This window comes from Primulina tabacum, chromosome 4 (assembly GCF_025594145.1).
Source record: "Primulina tabacum isolate GXHZ01 chromosome 4, ASM2559414v2, whole genome shotgun sequence".
NCBI lineage: Eukaryota > Viridiplantae > Streptophyta > Magnoliopsida > Lamiales > Gesneriaceae > Primulina > Primulina tabacum.
In genome coordinates this window covers 6,337,734-6,353,915 of record NC_134553.1, presented here as the reverse complement: position 1 = coordinate 6,353,915, position 16,182 = coordinate 6,337,734, and the positions used below count along the sequence as shown (strand labels likewise).

The 16,182-nt window shown below is 37.6% G+C and overlaps 1 protein-coding gene across 1 annotated transcript; it reads left to right on the top strand.

The window, feature by feature from the left end:
• Positions 1–10,431: 10,431 nt before the first annotated feature.
• On the top strand, positions 10,432–14,216 carry LOC142542823 (amine oxidase [copper-containing] gamma 2-like). Its single transcript, XM_075649656.1, has 5 exons — positions 10,432–11,141; positions 11,913–12,589; positions 12,698–12,811; positions 13,124–13,671; positions 13,813–14,216. Exons 1-5 carry the CDS (start codon positions 10,523–10,525, stop codon positions 14,021–14,023), a joined length of 2,169 nt encoding a protein of 722 aa, XP_075505771.1. The 5' UTR covers positions 10,432–10,522; the 3' UTR covers positions 14,024–14,216.
• Positions 14,217–16,182: the final 1,966 nt, after the last annotated feature.

Below are 16,182 nucleotides of genomic sequence, written 5' to 3'. Positions count from 1 at the left end.
TAAATACTTTAAAAGGTGCTAAGCTCCTAAACAATGCCGTTATTTTCTTACCATTGGAGAAATTTTGTGAAATGAATCATTTTTACCGTTTGGGTTCATTTGATTGTTTGATTTTGTTACCGTTGCACTGATGATTCATAATTATCTCATATATTTACACCGCCTAATTTATCATTCTCTGCTTAATTATCTCTCAAATTTCCGTAACATCTCTGCAAAACTTTTCCCCCAAAATTATCGATTCTTCTCTTTGCTTGAAACTTATCTCGTGAAAATGGTAGGAAAAGGCTTTGATCCCCACGATATCTGAAGCGAAATCGGCCATACAGAGGATGTTTCCTCACGTCCCGCAACATCTGCTGCAACACCTTCTGTACAGAACTTGCAGATCATTTATGCTGCTCTAATGCCCGAGCCACTGGAAGTTATTGCTCCCGTTGAACCTGGGAATGCTTTTGATGTTGATAATCCACCAATCATCCAGGTGTTCGATCCTCCGCGCCAGCAAGTTCGTCGCTCCAAAAGACAGGCAGGGTATAACCCTGATTTGACCACCTCAAAGCGATTCCGTCGAAAGGGTAAGGGGACGAGCCGACCTTTACTTGCTGACCCTGAGCACACCTCAGGCGATGACTCTGCTGATGGAGACTATGAATTTGTGGCCCGTACGAAGAGAATTTCTTCGTCCTCAGCCAGCAGTGATTCCTCCGGTGACTCCACTACTTCTGCTATGGACGCACCGCCTCCTCCTCCACCAATGTCCTCACCACCTCGTGATGAGAAAATTACGTTGGCCCAATTTATGGCCAACCTCAAAAGCCAACAAGCTGCTCGACCATCTGGCCCAAATGTTTCTGAAGACTCCAGTGCCTCTGCTAATACCGTACCGGTTGATGCTCCTGCTCCTATGGGTGTTGCTTCAGATGACGAGACCTCCTCGGACAACATTGACCTCAATGATTACAATTTGTCCAGCAGTTTCAACAACATGTTTTATACCGAGGAGGCGTTGTTAAACTGGCCTCTTTACGCAAACCGGGCTCTTATTGAGGAACGAATTGCTGATATGGAAGCCTTCTCTCGCAACAATCTAATCGAGTTCCTCCAATCCCGTGGACTGTTATCTACTGTCTCCTCTGCGCTTCCCTATTGCCGTAAGGTGGTTCTTGAATTCTACGCGAACCTTTCATCCAGTGTCAGAGATGCACGATCGCCTAAATTTAGACAAGTTTTTGTACGGAACAGGGTGTACAACTTTGAGCCACAGATCATCAATGATTATTATGGCACACCTTTTATTGCTGAAGGACCTCCACCGGACCTTAATGATGTGATTTCCACCCTGACTGGTGGACTGATTCGCCAGTTCCCTGTTCATCCCGACAAGGTCTCGGCTGCCAATCTTACGTCTCTCTACTCCGTCCTTCACAAGATCGCCATTCACAACTGGACACCAACCACCAATACCACGGTGGTCACTAAGTCTCAGGCACTTACTCTTTTTGCCATTGGCATCTCCAGCCTGAACTTTGGGTGTCTGGTATTTTATACCATCATGCAATATGCACATGGCGGCTTGAAGTCATCCAAGCTCTCATTTCCATCTCTCATTTATGGGATTTTGGAGTCACAAGGGTTCATTAAAGACATCACCGAACACTCCACACATGGCGGTGAGTTACTGAAGATTTCCCCTGCTCTCTTCAAGGGAAATAGAAAGATTGACCTTCCCTGGATCAACTCTACCACAGCACCTCCAACCTCTGAGCCTTCTCCAAGTTCACCCTCTCATCGACCAACAGATGGTTATGTCAAGATTCCTGTTACTGGAGTTCAAGCTCAGCTTGATCATGCTCTTAAAAAGATCTCCCAGGCTAAGGCAGACTTGGCATATTATGAGAATCTGGCTGCTGACCTCAGGCTCATCTTGAAGGTAGGTAACTTTGCCGGACAAAAAGGGGGAGATGATCAAACAACTGCTGGTCCATCTGGAACCAAGGATTATGACAGTGAAGAGGATGACAGTGATGATGAAGAAGAGGATGATGATGATTGAATGTGTTTAGTTTTGTTTCTAGTTCTTGAAGTGTGTTGTTATTTTTATCTAATTTTTTATCTGTGTGTTTAGGTCCTTTTTAATGTGTTACTGAGTTCCTGATGGAAATAACAAAATGTTTGTGCTTTCCCTAATATTATGTTTCCTTGTTGATCTAATTGAGTTTATTATTTAATATGATTTTGCCTTTCTTAGATAATGAGATAATCATTCAAATATATTTAAAAGATATGTTATCTATTGATGAGATATGATATTGGTGTTTAAAAAGAGTTTATTCCTAATAAAACTCTTATCTTTCCTTGTGAAATATGTTTTCTTATGGAATGAAACTCTACATCTATACATAAGAGACCAAGGACATCATTGAGCTTCTTCTTCCTCTCGGTCAATATTCACTCACGTGTGCACGTTCAGAATTTCAGAGAAAACCTTATTCAAGAAACGTTCTGTGTGCAGAAGTGTGTGATAAAGTGTTGCTGTGAATGTTGAGAACATATGCGGACAACATCTGTGACGAAGTTGGCCGAAGACTGTTTCTCGTGGATCTCCTTTTTAGCAACACGTTTTGCTTTCTTGTTTTTAGTTTTATTCTGGTTATTTGTCTGTAGAAAGCATTTGTTTTCTCAACTTGTTGAGGAAATTGATTTTTGTCATAATCACTAGTGTTAGGTTTTTGTAAACGATTGATTTTTCTAGTGATTAATTTTTGCCATAAGGCACCGCACAAGTAAGTATTTATACTTGTGCAAATTTAATCTCGTACATCTGTTTAAGTTAAGTGAATTTGTGTTGCAAAATATAATATTCCGCTGCATGTTGTCCGAGATGTTGTAACATCTGGCACAACACCTAATTCTGATAAAACACAAATTTACTATTTTTTTATTGTTTATTTATTTACTCATAACTGTCGAATAATATATTCTTACAAGGATAATTTGTCAATGATAAAATAAAATTTTGAAATGAAGTGTTATTTACATTTTGGCAAAAACTTGTGTGAGTCTCACAGGTCGTATTTTGTGAGACGAATATCTTATTTGGGTCATTCATGAAAAAATATTACTTTTTATGCTAAGAGTATTACTTTTTACTGTAAATATCGGTAGATTTGACCAATCTCAAAGATAAAGATTCGTGAGTAGAACCTATGATTTGTTTATATATAATTTTGGCAAAAACTTGTGTGAGTATTACACTTTTTAACACTATGATTTGTTTATATATAATTTATAAAATTTGTTATATTTAATACAATATAATGCATCACGACTGTCGAGTCTCAAATGTAATAAAATTTTCGACAGTTCTGAAAAATTCATGTTTTCGTATTTTTTTTAATAATAAAAAAAACAAGTAAAGCCGCCAAAAGTTGCTCCACCACCTGTCAATGTCGTCCCACCCAGCACTGAATCGATTGAAGGCTCTGTTGGTTGTGCTACGTACTAATTTGAACATATTTATGCTTTAACGTTTCTTTTATTTTGGCTCACACATTTTTATTTTATTTAGCACTTTCAATCCTAGGAATTTTATATGAAGGTTTCGCGTTGTTTATTAAAGCAGATCATGAACCAAATTGGTCTGTGATTCTGTGGGGCCCTTAGCTCCTAATCGTTATTACAATGCAATCTGATTAGGGTTAACTAATTACAGCGAAAAACGAGTTTAAAATTTCTTTACAATGAGCCCGAAATATTTCTTCTATATTTTAAATACTAAAAATAGTATTTAATCTCATATCATAAACATGCCCACACCAAGTCATAACCACTCATATACAAACAACTCATATTCTCGGGACATGCCCCGGTATATAGATACATATACATATATACTGGGAACAAGACAAAACCATAAAACCTCAGCCCAAACTGTGGCTCCCTCCAGAAGTACCCTCTCCGGTCTCCTGATATCCTGGAGTACCTGCCATTATCCACGCACAAAGACAACAACAGCCCCCCTTGGGGGTGAGCAAAGCTCCGTATGGAACAACCAATCATATATACCACAGATATCTAACCAATGATATATGGTATATGCAATGCATGTATGTCGTGGAGGTATCAGGTCAAATGCCCATCCACTGAGCACATGTCAGAATCAATCGAATCGCTATCAAATCAAATCAATGCTCGAGCTGGCACACCGGCCGATATGGGAATACACGTATGATAGCGTCGGCAAAGCGCCATCAAATCCCACATCTCATATCCAATCATATGGGGCCACAAATGTCTATGTTTTACGGGTCATATAATACCAACATAGCAATTGTGTTCACAAACCCCGGAATCCAATCAATCATATCAGGGTATCCAAGGATCATAGCTCAACGTGTATGTCATGTATCGATGTATGCATCAAACGATGTGTGTTAACAAAACATTTATTTTATACATCGATACTCCAATCTCAATGTCATGTATGCCACATCAAATCATCAAATAGGCACATAGACACGTATTCCAATCCAATCAATCCAACATATATCATATAATACAGATACCTGTCGTATGTTACCCGGTCGCAACATACCTCAATTCTTCGTTCCAGTCGATGTAGCTTGAAGATATTGATATTACACTTTATCTATATCAATAATATACTCATTCCAACCAATAACATACTCCAAAATCATTAATATGGGTTTCAAATATCATTTGAAACTTCAAAAATTCATATCAAATCAAAATCATATCATAATTCAATTCCGACTTCAAAACTTAGTTTCTTGTCGGTTATTCTACCACATATAGGAATCTCGACTTCAAATACATGCTATTTCAGCACTTTCATATTTAGAGCTGCTGAAACTAGAAGCAATTTACCTCAATCAGAAGCCCTCAACGCGACGATCGCAAATATATAATTTGTTTCGCGTTTAGACAGCGTTTCGAAGTCGATTTGGAAGAAAGAATTTTGAATTCTTTCAACTTTTTCGAAAGTTGATATCGGTGAAATGAAAGGAGAAAGAAAAAAATTCTGATTCTTATCCTTACCGCCATCGCGCTCGGGCGGTAGAATTCTCGCGCCCGAGCGCGAGAAGTTCTGCCCCGAGTTTCAAATACACCGCGCTCGGGCGGTCAAACATTACCGCTCGGGCGCGGCATGTTCTGCCCAAAGATACAAAATTTTTACCTTGGCGCTCGGGCGGTCATTTTCTACCGCCCGGGCGCCACATGTTCTGTACAAATTTTTTTTAAGTTTGTACTAAATTGGCGTCCGGCCTCTCCAATCGAGCTCTTACAACGTGAATTCATATTTAATATTCATTTTCTCAATTTCATTGTCATAATATACATCAAATGTATAATCACATATCAAATTCCTGAATTATCGATAATCATATAGGATTTACGATAATACGATACACGGTCCTTACAGATTCATTCGATGAGCCGAAGAAATTTTATTCCGCTAATCCAGGGAATTTCAGTGATTCGTTATTCACACATCAATCTGATATTCCAAGTATGAATTTGATTAACGATCAACTGGAGTAAATAATTATAGTATACGGATTAGAGCTATGTTGATTGTTAGGGATGTGAACGAATCAAGCCGTTCGCGAGCTACCGAGAACTTGGCTTGGTAAAAAAAACTCGTTCGAGATTGTTCATTATGCTTATTGAGCCGAGCTCGAGCTTACGGATATTTGGATCATAAGCACGTGAGTCTGTTCGTGAGCTCGAGCCCGAGCTCGATTAGTTTTTTGGAATATGAATATTTGTCTGACATTGCTATTTTAATGAAATTCAAGATATTGAAATGCTACAAAATGATAAACACATGTCTTAAATTCTCATATTTTAATTGGATTTTTGGCTAAAAATGCTCGACGGGCTCTAAAATGAGCTCGAAAACGAGCCTTGTAAACTAGTCGAGGTCGAGCCCTGCTTGTTAAACATAATACACGAGCTATTAACGAACCGAGTTCGAGCTATTCCCGAGCTTAATGATTTTCAAACGAGCCAAGCTCGAGCCAATCAGTATATAAACAATAAGGCATAAGGGAAATGATCTAATAGAAAGACAAACAATCAGTATATGAAGAGAAAGAAATTTGCAGGTGATTTTGGCAGAAAGAAATAACACTGACGCACTTCAGCCATAGACAAGTAATGGTGCTCAACTATTTGCCCCTTCTCAACACTGTAAGGATTAATGCTTGACGGATGTGAGTGTATATAATAGTAGTAGTATAAGATTGTAAATTCATGTTTTATCAGAATTAAGTATTGTGCGAAATGTTACAACATTTCAGACAACATGCAGCGGAATATTAAAGTTTATAACACTAATCGACTTTAAATAAATACGATGGTAAAGATTAATTTTCAGTGTCTCAGGGCAAAAATTAATCACTATAAACCAATGAGTTTACACGAAAACAATAACAATAGTGATTACTACTAAAATCGTGCTGAGAAAATAAAAACTTTCTAAAACAAATAACAAAAAGCAAAAGCGTGATGTCAAAAATTGGAGCAACAAAAACGATCTTCAGCCAACTTCATCACGAATGTTGTCTGTAGATGTCTCCAACGCTCAAGGCAACACGCGGAATCAGCACTTCTTTGATCCGTAGCGACATTGTGAATTAATTTTCTTTGAAAGGTTTGTGTTGTGCAAAGTGCATGAATGATCAATCCAAGAGCCTCTCATGCAATGTCCTTGTTTCTCTTATTTATAGACTTCATCTCACCTAGAGTTTATCTCCATAAGGAAACCTATTATACAAGGAAAGTAAAAGTTTAATTAGGAACAAACTCCTTTTGATCATTGATACCATATCATGATAATATTTGCATAATTATCTCATTATCTAGAAATACAAAATCTCATTCAATATTATACCCAATCAAATCAACAAAAAAAAATATAATATTAGGGAAATAAATTAAATTACGAAATTATATTTCCTTTCAATATCTCCATTTTCGCCTTTCCGGACAAAATGAGATCAAGCTCATTTATCCATATTAGCTCAAGTCATCTCCTCCTGAATTCGAGAATTTTTCTCCCCCTAAATAAAAACAATTTAGCACGAATGTTGTTATGCGTGTTGGCAACCCGTGAAACAACAAATACGATTCTCAAACTTTTGGGCAACGATGGAGTTCAATCCCCAACTCCTCCAATAATAAACATGGCAGGTAACTCATTTGAATGCACTTCAACTGATTGGATCATAGATACAAGTGCTGATGAGCATATGATTGGAAATTTTTCGTTGATGCAAGATTCTGACCCCTTAAACTAATTCAGTAAGGTTGCCAAATGGCACCAAGCCATATATTAGCAAGTCAGGCACAATAGCTTTATCCAATTCAGTTAGCCTGAACGATATGTTATACATTCCTAATTTTCAATTCAATCTTTTATCCATACCCAAGTTTACTATCACAATTGCTTTGTTACTTTTTACCCACATTTCTGCTTGTCCTAAGACCTTATGAGTGGGAGGATAATGGTGTTTGGTAGAATAAAATAGCGTTTGTTAACACTAAGTCAGAGAGTTGTTGGTTCTTGTTCTCGTGTCAGTATTAATATTTGGCATAACCGTGTAGGTCATATATCGGTAGCTATAATGCATTTACTACCTTTCTTGTTTAAAACTGTTTCACTGTCACATTGTTCTATCTGTCCATTATCAAAGCAAACTAGATTGAATTTTCCTCAAAGTTCAAGCTAGTTCCACCAAATCTTTGTGGTCGTTCATTCAAGCCAGTGTGACGGTGGGTAAAATTCTTTCCATATAAAACTCCAGAGCTAAATTATCAGGAAAATCCCAAAGAAATTGGAATATGTCATTCTAATTTATAATATTTCATTTTAATTTATAAATTACCAAAGATAAAGTAAGATCATTGCAAATAGAAAGCTTACGCTGTAAGAGTCTTTTCCATATGATAGACTTGTCTTGTCAGAGTTCTTGTAAAACAATGTACATAGTGATACCCTCGGATGGAGGATGGGCTCGGCCCGCTCTCGGTAGCACACCTAGTATAAGACTCGGCACTCAGAGCAGCACGGGAGGTCATCCCAGCCGACCTCACGTATCAGCATTCCCGTCGATCAAGAGCTTCAGCCGACCTCCCAAGGCCGAGCTCCCAGGCCGACCTCCCAATGTGAAGTCGAGCCGAACTCATAGGTTATGGTATTGATGTGATTGGAGACACCTCGGCCGAGCTCCCGAGCCGAGCTCCCCGAGGGTCCAGACATGGCACCGGTTCGTACCCGCGAGAGCTCCCACTCAAGCATTATCGCGTAGCCCACAGAAATCAAGGCCCAGTAAGGCAAGGACCATTGAGGATCTAATCAAATCTGGCATAATTTCTAACCAAATCTGGCAAAAGATATACTCAAATCTTTTAGGATTCTGAAGATCTAAACCTACCAAATTAGGACTCTACCGTTCTCCTATAAATACCAGGTTCCGTTCATTGTTTATTATTTCATATATTCACATTCTCTTAGCACACACATTACTCTCTCAGTTTTCTATTCTCTGACTTGAGCGTCGGAGGGGTTACGCCGGGACAACCTTCCGGCCCCTTTCTAACACTCTTGTTTGTGTTTCTTGATTTCGAGGTGTCCGATCTGAGCTCCCAAGGCGAATATCCGACCTCCCAGCTACCGTCGCGGATTTCAGCAACATCACATAGTATCGACTTTATAAATACTAGTGTCTACAACATTAGACATTAACTCATTTCTTACACAAACACTACTATTATAATTAATTTGCTCTCTGAACTGAATTAATTATCGGAGAGGCTACGTCGAAAAAACTTCCGATGCCCTCTAATGTTTCTTCGTCCGTGCATGATTTAGCTCGGCCCATTCCCGAGTACCGACTGAGAAGTTCTTCTCGGATCGTCCTGTATAAACCAATAATCAATAGTTATTTTTGCTTATCAAACCTTAGATACATTAAATTTTTGGTATCATCATATATCCGATGAAATCATGTCGTTTACCAAGTTATCGAGTGAAAGTATGAAGTAAATTACAAAATATTTTGGAAATCGGAGCAGTTGACAACTAAGATTTTTATGGCCGATTAAAATATTTGAACATTGATGCATAGTATATATGATATAATATAAAATAAAAGATTTGAAAGGAACATTCGAGTGAGCTTGGTGTGTTGCCGGTTTTCCAGCCGTTGGTATTGAATAAACGAATTTCTGGGTTTGGTGAAAAGCTATAAAGTAATGGGAACCCGTCCGAAGCTTCATGCAACAACAACATAGAGAAAGAAAGGCACGTGCTCTTGGACTCTTGGTAGTTGAACCAATTAATAGTTTGTCTTACCTTAATTATTTTCATTCTTTCAAATATTTATTGCGATTGTCATATTCACACATTAAAACTTATTTGGGTTTTAATTTAGCATACCACCTACGTACGACGTGAATGGAAAAATGTTCGACAGAAAGCTGTATCCAGAAAATTTACTAAAATTTGTAGCCGGACGGTGCGTGTCTTTTTTGTTTTTTATTTTTATTTATTATTATTATTATTATATAAAAATCATGTTTCATCCCAAATAAAATATGTAACTTCATAAATCCTGAAAAAAGCCAGAAAAATTTTCTTAGATAACAAATGGAAAGTTCGTGGTTAGGTGAATATCAACCTTCATCGGGACGAACAGGTGAAAAGGAGGCCAAACTATCAAAATTCATAATTTGCCACTCCGATTCCAATTGACAGCCTGGGATGTTATAATCCTCGAGGAAGTCACATGTAAAGATTGTTGTATAAATTAACGCTACTGTCGTTATAACATTTTCATGCATCATGTTACTCTATATTATAGTTTTCGTAAACAACGAGTGAAATCAATTAATGATTATAATATACCATAAAATCTAAAATTAGGAGAAGTGTCAATCCAAATATCAGCACTTTCAAATTAGTGGTGTTAATTTATATACTATTATATCATTGTTGACGCGAGATGATCTTAGTTTCACGAGGGGTAGATTTGTTTAATAATTTTTTATATTTATGAAAAATCTCACCTTCCTACCTCAATGCCACTATTCCTTCACTCGCTGCAATTATTGAATGCATGGATCCTTTTAATTGTGACCGTATTCATGTTTTGACAGATTAAGGTATGGATTAATTAGGTTTGAAATGAGCTTACCCTATAAAATTACCATAATCTCGGAGGAGTAAAGGGCAATATAGACAATTCATTTAATGTGTGTTGAAATTATTTAAAAATCATATACTGAAAGCTCACACCTACCCTTCTCTGAGTACCATTGACTGAAGAGGAATTGGTAAATGAAGAGGACTTGGTAAATGAATATATATTTAAAACTGACAACATGTTGTACCTACTTGGTACCCATTAGATCTAGTAAATTGCTCTCTATATTTCTATATATCAAGACGAAAAGATAGAAAAAACTGCACACGGCACAGAATAATCTAACGAAGATGGAAGGCAAGAATTTCCATCGCTGCCTCGTATCCATCTTCGGCGTAGTGGTTGTCACGGTCTTTGTTGTTTTCAATTTCCCGAACAAACTCTCAGATAGGGCTGAGTTACTCCAGTGCGCGGCCAACTCCGCCTGGTGCACCTCCAAGAACCGTATTCTCCGCCACCCGACCGATGCCGTCCTCCGCCATGACCACACGGCTGACGTGCCTCAGCACCCCCTTGACCCGATCACCATCCAGGAGATGAACAATGTGCAGAAAGTTATCCAAGCATTCTTTGAAAATTCAGCGTATGCGGTTCATTCCCTGGTTCTGGAAGAGCCCGACAAGGAGGTGGTTCTGAAGTGGCGGAAGGGCGAAGAGCTGCCTCCGAGGAAAGCGTCCGTCATTGCACGCGCCGCCGGGAAGAGTTACATCTTGACGGTGGATATTGAGAGCGGGGAGGTAGTGGAGCAGGACACTAGCCGCATCTCAGGCTACCCTCTTGTGACGCTGGAGGATATGGAGGCCACAATCCGGGCTCCGCTTGCCAGTGCCCATTTCAATCGCACGATAGTAGAACGAGGAGTGAATCCCAACGATGTTGCTTGCTTGCCTTTTTCCCCCGGATGGTTTGGTATGTTTTTCTATAAATAGCATATATTCCTCCTCCTTATTCTTTTTTTTTATTATTGATTTAAGTTTAATTAACCCGATCGATATCTAATTTTTAGTGATAATGAGCTAGGTTTACTTTGGGAGCTTGCTAGATTCCATTTCTTGTTGAAATAAATTCAACGTTATCATGCAACACCGATTAACAAGGAAACAATCGAAAATATCATAGAAAATAATAATAATAATAATAATAATAATAATATTTTATTTATAATATATTTACACTTTCAAATAAATGAAATTCTTTATAATTTTAAATGATACGGTGCTTTCTTGACGATGGAACTTCGCAATTCGTACGACGTAGAGATTATTGTATTCAAAAAGTGGCCAGTATATGTAGGCATGATAAGGATGTGAATGCCGTGAAGTGTGAAATTAAAGAAAAGTCAATTTGACATTGTCAATTTATTATATTTATTGTTTTTTTCAACTGTCTAAATTTAGTTCTCGCGCAGACTAATATTTTAATATGGATCTGATATTGAGATTTATAAAAACATGTATATAAATATACGAAATATGAAGTTATGTAAAAATTGTGTAACACGTACATGAATTTTCAATGTATGAAGAGTCACTGACCAAGGAGTCACCTTGTGCTATCCCTGAAATCAAAGGGAGATAGATTCTTGTAAAGTTTCGATTGGTTTGACAAATGTGGTTGAAATTTATCAATCTATTTCCCGCGAAACTGTCAATTCTCACATCGTGTGTGTATAATTTTAAGGCAAGGCCGAGGATGGAAGAAGATTAGTGAAATTAGAATGTTTCACCATTAAGGACACAATAAACTTCTACATGAGACCTATTGAAGGAGTCGTTGTGATTACTGATTTGGACACAAAAGAAATAGTTGAAATCGTGGACAAAGGGAAGCATATCCCCATCCCCAAAGGTACTGGCTCAGATTACCGTTTTTCGGCCGATAATTCCGCGACCATCAAACTCCCAAACCCCATTTCAATGGAGCAACCCAATGGTCCAAACTTTGTCATCGAAGGCAATCATCTGGTCAAGTGGGCAAATTGGGAATTTCACTTGAAGGCCGACCCGAGATCCGGGGTCATGATTTCCGGGGCCAAGATCCGGGATCCGGATAGCGGCGTGGTTCGGAATGTGATGTACAAAGGGTTTATATCAGAGTTGTTTGTGCCGTATATGGACCCTGAGGAGGCATGGTACTTCAAGACTTACATGGATGCTGGTGAATATGGATTCGGGCTCCAGTCGTTGGCTCTCGACCCGCTTAATGATTGCCCACGAAACGCCAAATATATGGATGCTGTATTTGCTGCAGCAGATGGTAAACCTTATGTTAGGCCTAATATGATATGTATATTTGAGAGGTATGCAGGGGATGCTGCTTGGAGACACTCTGAGAGCGCAGCTGTTATAGGCCAAGAGGTACCGAATATTTTTAAATTAGGAAATTTCATAACTGCATTCATTATATATCTTGTGCAAATGTTCATTAACTTGTTACGTGTTATGTAATTTTTTTTTGCCGGATAGCTTCGAGAGGCGAGGCCAAAGGTTTCACTAGTTGCGCGATTTGTTGCAACCCTTGCGAACTATGATTATATTGTGGACTGGGAGTTCCATGCTGATGGACTGATTCATGCTAAGGTCTGTATCACTCATACTTTTCTATGGTTTGGATCATAAATTGTATACGGACTTCGCTTATTTTCTGGCTTTGTTTTCATAATTTTCACTTGAAAAATATTTTCAATCCACAATTGGTGCTCTCCTGCCTCGTAATTTCAAGAGAGTTGTCTCAATGTTTGTGGAACACCCCCTTAGGCCGCCATTCACAGTCCTCGAGTAAATGCGATAAAATAAGGACCGTTTAAGATGATGGATTTGATATAACAAATTTTTTTCTGTATTTGATATCATATTACTGTTTACACAAGTGTGTTCATTGTTATTCTGCAGGTTTCACTTACTGGCATGGTGATCGTTAAAGGAACCTCGTATGCCAACACGAACCAAGTGAACGACTCAGAAGACATGTACGGAACCCTCTTATCAGATAACATAATCGGAGTTGTGCATGATCATTTCATCAACTTCTATCTGGATATGGACATCGATGGCACGGATAACTCCTTCGTAAATGTTCATCTCCAGAGGGAATACACGAAAAACAACCTTCCCCGAAGGAGTTACATGAAAATTAACAAAACCGTTGCAAAGACGGAGAAGGATGCTCAGATAAAGTTGAAGATGTATGATCCATCAGAATTCCATGTGGTCAACCCGAATAAGCAAACGAAGGTGGGGAATTCGGTTGGATACAAGCTCGTCCCTTCTGGTGGCACCGCTGCTAGTTTGCTCGATCCCGAGGATACCCCACAAAAGAGAAGTTCTTTCACTAACAACCAAATTTGGGTTACTCGGTATAACAAGTCGGAGCAATGGTCAGGAGGGTTGTTTGCATACCAGAGTCACGGTGACGACACTCTTCAAGTATGGTCTGACAGGTATAATCACTTTTCTTGATAAGTAATAAAAGATTCCACAACTTAATATACTAATCTTGGGTTTGAGCATGCACTTTTTTTTACAAATCTTTCGTGTGATGAACATGGAGTATGCTTACTAGCGTAATTTGGTTGATACAGGGATCGATCGATAGAAAACACGGACATAGTTATGTGGTATACGTTGGGATTTCATCATGTTCCATGCCAAGAGGATTTTCCAATTATGCCCACAGTGTCGTCAGGGTTCGACTTGAAGCCAGTTAATTTCTTCGAGAGAAATCCTGTTCTGAAAATTGCCCCTTATGTCGAGAAAGACCTACCAGTTTGCAAGGCCGCTGCTTCCGCTTGAAAACATCTTCTTTCATTTGGGGCTTGGGTTTGGACTTGACGGTCCAATTCGCTCACTGTACAGTGGGAAGAACATTATGGGAGCCCGTCTAGCTATGAACGGATTTGGTATTCTTTGTTAAAGGATTTATAAGATTCTGGTTTGGGTTTCTTTCAAATTATTTACTTCGTATCAGTGAAATTGTAAAATGGTTCCTCCGGTATGTGCATCGAGGATGTATTTGGACAGGATACAACGAAACAATCAGCAGTTACTTAGCACGAGACACTACTACGACAAACTGAAAAACGTACTTTTACTTTATCACAGAAATTTAACGGTGACTAAATGAAAAGCTAACAATATGAAATGCAAGAAAATACTTGATAAGATTTTCATATGTTTGAAATGAAGAAATGAACACACTATAATAAGCCTCAAAATGCACATCAAGAGTCGTGCAAGATTAATTAATTCAATTAATTTTCTCATTAACTCAAGAATATGAAGAGCCAAAACTCTTCAATTAACTCAAGAATGTGGATAGTCAAAAGACACTTCCACAATAATGAGCGCCAACTAACTCAAGAATGAGGAGAGTCAAAAGACACTCTCACATTCATGAGATATAATTTTTATTCAAATTCTAAACTTGATTCAAATTTCCAACAAATTGCACATACATTTCCTTTCATACGCACGTGACAAATAAATTTAGGAATGATTCCAAATTATATGCATGAAAGATGTATCACCGCATAAATCCAATATCGATTCTACATTATAGAGATGTGATCTGTGTGTCGATGTTTGTAGTCCTCTCCCTCGAATCGTACACATCCTTCTATCGATAATCCGACTACATGAAAAGGTCTAACTCACACCCATCATGGGTAAACCTTTAAAAACAAATAAAAATGATATGCTTCCAAACCTTTGCATTAGCTGAGGCAACCGACGTGGTCATGTAACACGCCGAGCTTAAAAGGACGACAAATTTAGATATTTAAAAAAGAGAGATCGAGAGAAATGCCAAAATAGTTTCATAATTTTTTAGTAAACATTTATCAGTCTGTAAATTTTTCTAAAATATATACTGTTGACATGATAAAAGTGTCCACCAAAGCAAGAAAGGTACTGGTGAAATCCATTTTTCAGGAATCGTATAATAATAAGATCAACCCACGTGAGGTAGATGTAGATTGTAGAGGTCCCATGTTATTTCGATTTTAAAATTAAAAAATACAACTTGCCGAAATGTTCTTTGAATTAATTCGTTTTAATGTACACCATTTTAAAAAGTAAAAAATATAAAAATTAATTATTAATATTTTGCCATAATAATAATGAGACCAAAAGTAAATTCAGTTGAACTACGGAGTGTGCCGTACTTTAACAATTGGACAATGTTTCACGGCAAAAACTTGTGTGAGACGGTCTCACGGATCGTATTTTGTGAGACAGATATCTTATTTGGGTCATTCATGAAAAAATATTACTTTTTATTGTGAATATCGGTAGTGTTGACCCGTCTCATATATAAAAATTCGTGAGATCGTTTCACAAGAGACCTACTCATGTTTCGCGGTGTAACCTTATTTATCTTCCAAAGTGGGAAAATTATTACATGGTTTATTGAGTCCTGGATCTCAGGGTATATACTTTACGTCCTATACTATGTTACTGAGGTTCATGCAAAAATTTGTGTGAGACACTCTCATGGGTCGTATTTTAGGATACTGATATCTTATTTGGGTCATCCATGAAAAATTATTACTTTTTATGCTAAAAATATTATTTTTTTATTTTGAATATCGGTAGGGTTAACCCGTCTCACATGTAAAGATTCGTGAGATCGTCTCACAAGATACCTACTCTAAGGTTCAAAGACCAGAAATACGCCTAATTTTTACAGCACAAAAAATTATCCATCTCAAATTACATAATTTAAAACTTTTAATTGAGAACAAATATTTGTAACTCACTTATATCTAGCATTTTTTTTTATCAACTTTCTGAAGATTTTAAACTCGTTAGAATATTTCTTTATCTCTACTTATAATATTTTAATTATTATATCACTTCTACATAAAAAAAATAAATATAAAAACAAGATATTATTTTACAAATAATATTTATATATATATATATATATATACATGTACCGCAGGCTAGTATAT